This window comes from Cyprinodon variegatus, unplaced genomic scaffold (genome assembly GCF_000732505.1).
Source record: "Cyprinodon variegatus isolate N-32 unplaced genomic scaffold, C_variegatus-1.0 Scaffold4, whole genome shotgun sequence".
Lineage (NCBI taxonomy): Eukaryota > Metazoa > Chordata > Actinopteri > Cyprinodontiformes > Cyprinodontidae > Cyprinodon > Cyprinodon variegatus.
In genome coordinates, this window is record NW_015150457.1 from 840257 (window position 1) to 844009 (window position 3753).

The 3753-nt window shown below is 37.7% G+C and overlaps 1 protein-coding gene across 1 annotated transcript in view; it reads right to left on the reverse strand.

Moving 5' to 3' along the window:
• LOC107083057 (extracellular calcium-sensing receptor-like) overlaps positions 1–1346 on the reverse strand; it is a 2154-nt gene extending 808 nt beyond the window's left edge. The window contains exons 1-3 of the mRNA XM_015372002.1: positions 1226–1346; positions 809–1106; positions 3–725 (exon numbers count right to left, since the gene is read on the reverse strand). Of these exons, the coding sequence (XP_015227488.1) occupies positions 3–725; positions 809–1106; positions 1226–1344 (1140 nt within the window). The 5' untranslated portion in view covers positions 1345–1346. The remainder of the gene's footprint in view (positions 1–2; positions 726–808; positions 1107–1225) is intronic.
• Positions 1347–3753: the final 2407 nt, after the last annotated feature.

Here is a 3753-nt window from a genome sequence, read left to right on the forward strand (position 1 = left end):
ACAGCTTTATACACATTATAAGAAACTCTAAGCTGTGTGACATTGAAGAACACGTCCTGGGTGTAATCCTTCAATTTCTCATTGCCTGTACATATTTTAGTTCTTTCCCCTGTACCAATGTCCATTTCATGTGAAACAGGCTGACAACCTACCATTATCTCCCAAAAATCCTTCACAAAAGGTGCACTAGGATTTCTGTAAGGGTTAATATCTGTCAGAAATGGATGTAGATTTGGGATAGCCATCTTCTGTACAACAAAACCCAAAGCTCCACCAAAAGCTTGGTACATTTCAGGGGTTGAAGGCTGGGGTGCTGTTATCCATGCTTCACTAGCAAGCCATTGTATTCCAGTGATGTTGTGCTTCACAACCTCTCTCATTAAAGGTGAGAAATCACCCTCTGGAGTAAAAGCCAGAATTACTTTGACAGTTGATTGTTTGATCATGTCAATGACTTTCAGAATCTTCTCTTGAGGAAAGGTTCGCATAACTGTCCCAACAAAAGCAATACAAATCCCAAACTTGTTAACCTCCTCTGTAAAAGCCAAAACCCCATTCCGCCCATAATCATTATCAGATTGAATGGCTCCAATCCACTTCCAGCCAAAATGTTTCACTAGTGCTGCCAAAGCTTTTGCTTGAAAGAAATCGCTGGGGATGGTTCGAAAGAAGGTAGGATATTTACCTCTGTTACTGAGACAGGCACATGTTGAAAAATAACTTACCTAGGAGAAAAAAAGACAACACATTAATTTTAGAGCAGCATTATATAGCATTTTACACCAATGTAAATGACAATTTTAGAAACGGCATCATGTCTTACTACTGGAACTTGAAAAGGTCCAAGAATCCCTGCAACTGCCAAAGACTGAGAGGATCCTGCCTCTGCAATGATTGCAGATATAGGAGAACAGCTAGAAGCTGTTTCTTTTTCATTTTTACTACTTGCTAGCGTTAGTGCAGCACGTAATGTATTTGTAGGAGAAGAACATGAATTGAGAATTGTGTAACCCAGGGTAATATTGGGAAGGAGACCCAGATCTTTGTTTATCTCTTCAATTGCAAATATCATCACTTGGGTCCACCGAAAAGCTCGAAGGTCATACCTGCAATGATATAAGCCATTTTTCTACACTACTTAGTAAATGTCTGCTACTGCAAATTAGATATACACACGAGGGTAAGAATAAGATAAGAATAAAGCAACATAAACAGTCACACTTACAAGGCACATATCACGGCAGGAGGTACCCCCTCAAACGTAGGAACTTTACTGACATCTTTGTTAAAAACTGGAAATATTCCCCCGATCATTATGTCACCTTTTTTAAACAACCTTGGCATGTCAAATTTACCTAAGATCTCACAGCCATTACCTGTGTTCATGCAGAGAACACACAAATATATAAAAACACTTCTTTGCATGTTTGTGATGCATTGTCAGATTTGGAGCAGCACAAAGATCTTAAAATATAATGGATGTAGGAAGATGTGTCGTCATGAAGAGTTAATTTATTTCCCACATGGCAAAGCAGCCACAGATTGGTGTAAGTATGAAAGGGAGGTGCTAGCTGATAAGAATTACTTATGAAATACCACTTATAATACATGTATGAGTTAGTTTTGAAACTTTTCATAAGAAAAAAAACTCTTAAAATACTTACCCAATACATGTTTAAATATCAAATATAGTTATTTAACCATTAAGGATTTTATTAACATTTAGTGCAGCAGTGTACTTTTAAGGAAAAATAAAAACATAACTTCTGTTATAAAGAGAATCTCTGAAATCAAGCTTTCCTGACAGAAATCTCATAATTCAGTTAAAAAGTGTCAAAGAACTGACAGTTCCAAAAGAAATCTAAATATCGGTTTACTTTAATCAAAATGTATTTTGGTCAATGAATTTGGCACATGTAAATACAGTTGCTTACTGATAATATACGCATATGCAAAGTAGGCTGCTATATCTTTCCTTAAGGAGTTGTGGTGGAATGCAGACTAAAGCCAAGGAAAGGTTAAGTTTATTTATTCAGCACGTTTCAGTAGCAAGACAATTCAAAGTGCTGTACAGGAGAAAAAGAAAATTACATTTTAGGTGGCATTAAGGTAAATAAATAATTAATTGAATGATTGATAAAAAATGAAAGGAAAGTAAGACTAAGATCTTAAACGATATTGCGTAGAAGTCTAAAAAACAATCCACTGGACTTGGTTTCCAAGGTTTGAAGACGTTTTGCTTCCCATCCAAGAAGCTTTCTCAATTCAAAATGTCTGGATTCGCATTGGGTTTGAGGCTTTATATAGACAAGGCCTTGTATTGCTTGGAAACATGAAAATTGAAGCAGACGAGCAGGTCGTTTGGTTCCATTGTTAGCCTGTAACATCTGAAACCTGTCTCTGATTGTAAAAGGTCGGTCGTTATCTTAACCAATAATGTTTAGATACGGCATTAATATTCCTTTTAAGTATAGGTCTAATACTGATGAAGTACAACAAGTGGTAAGTAGTAACTAACTACATCTAGATTTCCAACCTGATTGGTTGCTTCTACCTGCATTAACTGAAGCTGTTAGGTTGGATGCTGAACTTGGGTTCTGGGTTGTCTGAACATTGAGTCCTCTGGTCCGTTCTTGCTGCTACTGTCCAGCTGGTTAACCTGGGATTTTTAAACATGGGTCAACCGGCTAACAATCAACATTTGCCTCCCTTCCCACTGGCATAAAAAGCTGGGTCTAACCCCCCACTGACAAGCTGCATTGCCTCTGTCCCCCTGCCGTTGTGTGTCTGAATACTGGAATTACTGTACACTTGGTTAGTGTTGATGATGTCAGCAGTGCAACATAAATCAGGAGAGGAAACAATGAAGAAAAACATGTAAGGAAGCCAATGCGTAGTAGATGTGCTATATTGTTTTGCTCATTTATTTGTTGTCTCGCCAGTGCTGTGCCAAGTTTATCGTATGTAGACAGAGTTGTTTTGGCTTAGGGCTGACCCTACTGGTGTAGTGTGTTGACGTCCGTACATTGTGCTCCATGGTGTCACGTAAATCAGCTGGTCGACCCGAGTTTGTTGTTACCCCGGCATGCTGATCAGAGTCGAGTTGATTTTAACATACGTCGCTTGCGTTGACACGGGTCAGTGAGTTGTTCCCACTACCACTAAAAGCTGACTGTTCCAGGTTTTAAATGGCTTTTTTTGCCAGTGGGAAAAAGATATTAGTGGAGAGGTTGTGATCTCTATCTCTGTAGGTGTTTGGGGTATTGAAGCTATGGGGTATCTACACATGTAGGTTGTGCTTTCTACATTTATATACATGTATTTGTTGTAAACCCATGAGACACTTCCTCTTTTTTGTGGTCAGTGTATTGTATTCTATATGTTTCCACTAATTTCTTGCAGGTTTGGATCACATTTCAAGAGGTGGTTCCTTTCTTTTCCACCTCTTTTTCTCCCCTTTCTCCTCCCTCTCTTTTCTTTTATATGAGAGTCTGAATGTCTAGCGTATTTGAGTTGAATTGAGTTTAATTGATAAATAACTCATGATGTAAAGTAGATTTTGGATTTAAAATTCCAACAAGCTGTTTTATTGTGGCACTTTGATCAAAATTTTTGAATCCGACATTGGGAGTAAACAAAGTGTTAAGATTTGACAAGGGTTAAACTATTTTAAATATTTTCTTTGCATTGTAACTGAACTGACTTCTAGTTTTATACAGAATAGAATGAGATCATCTTCCAATTGTCTATAAA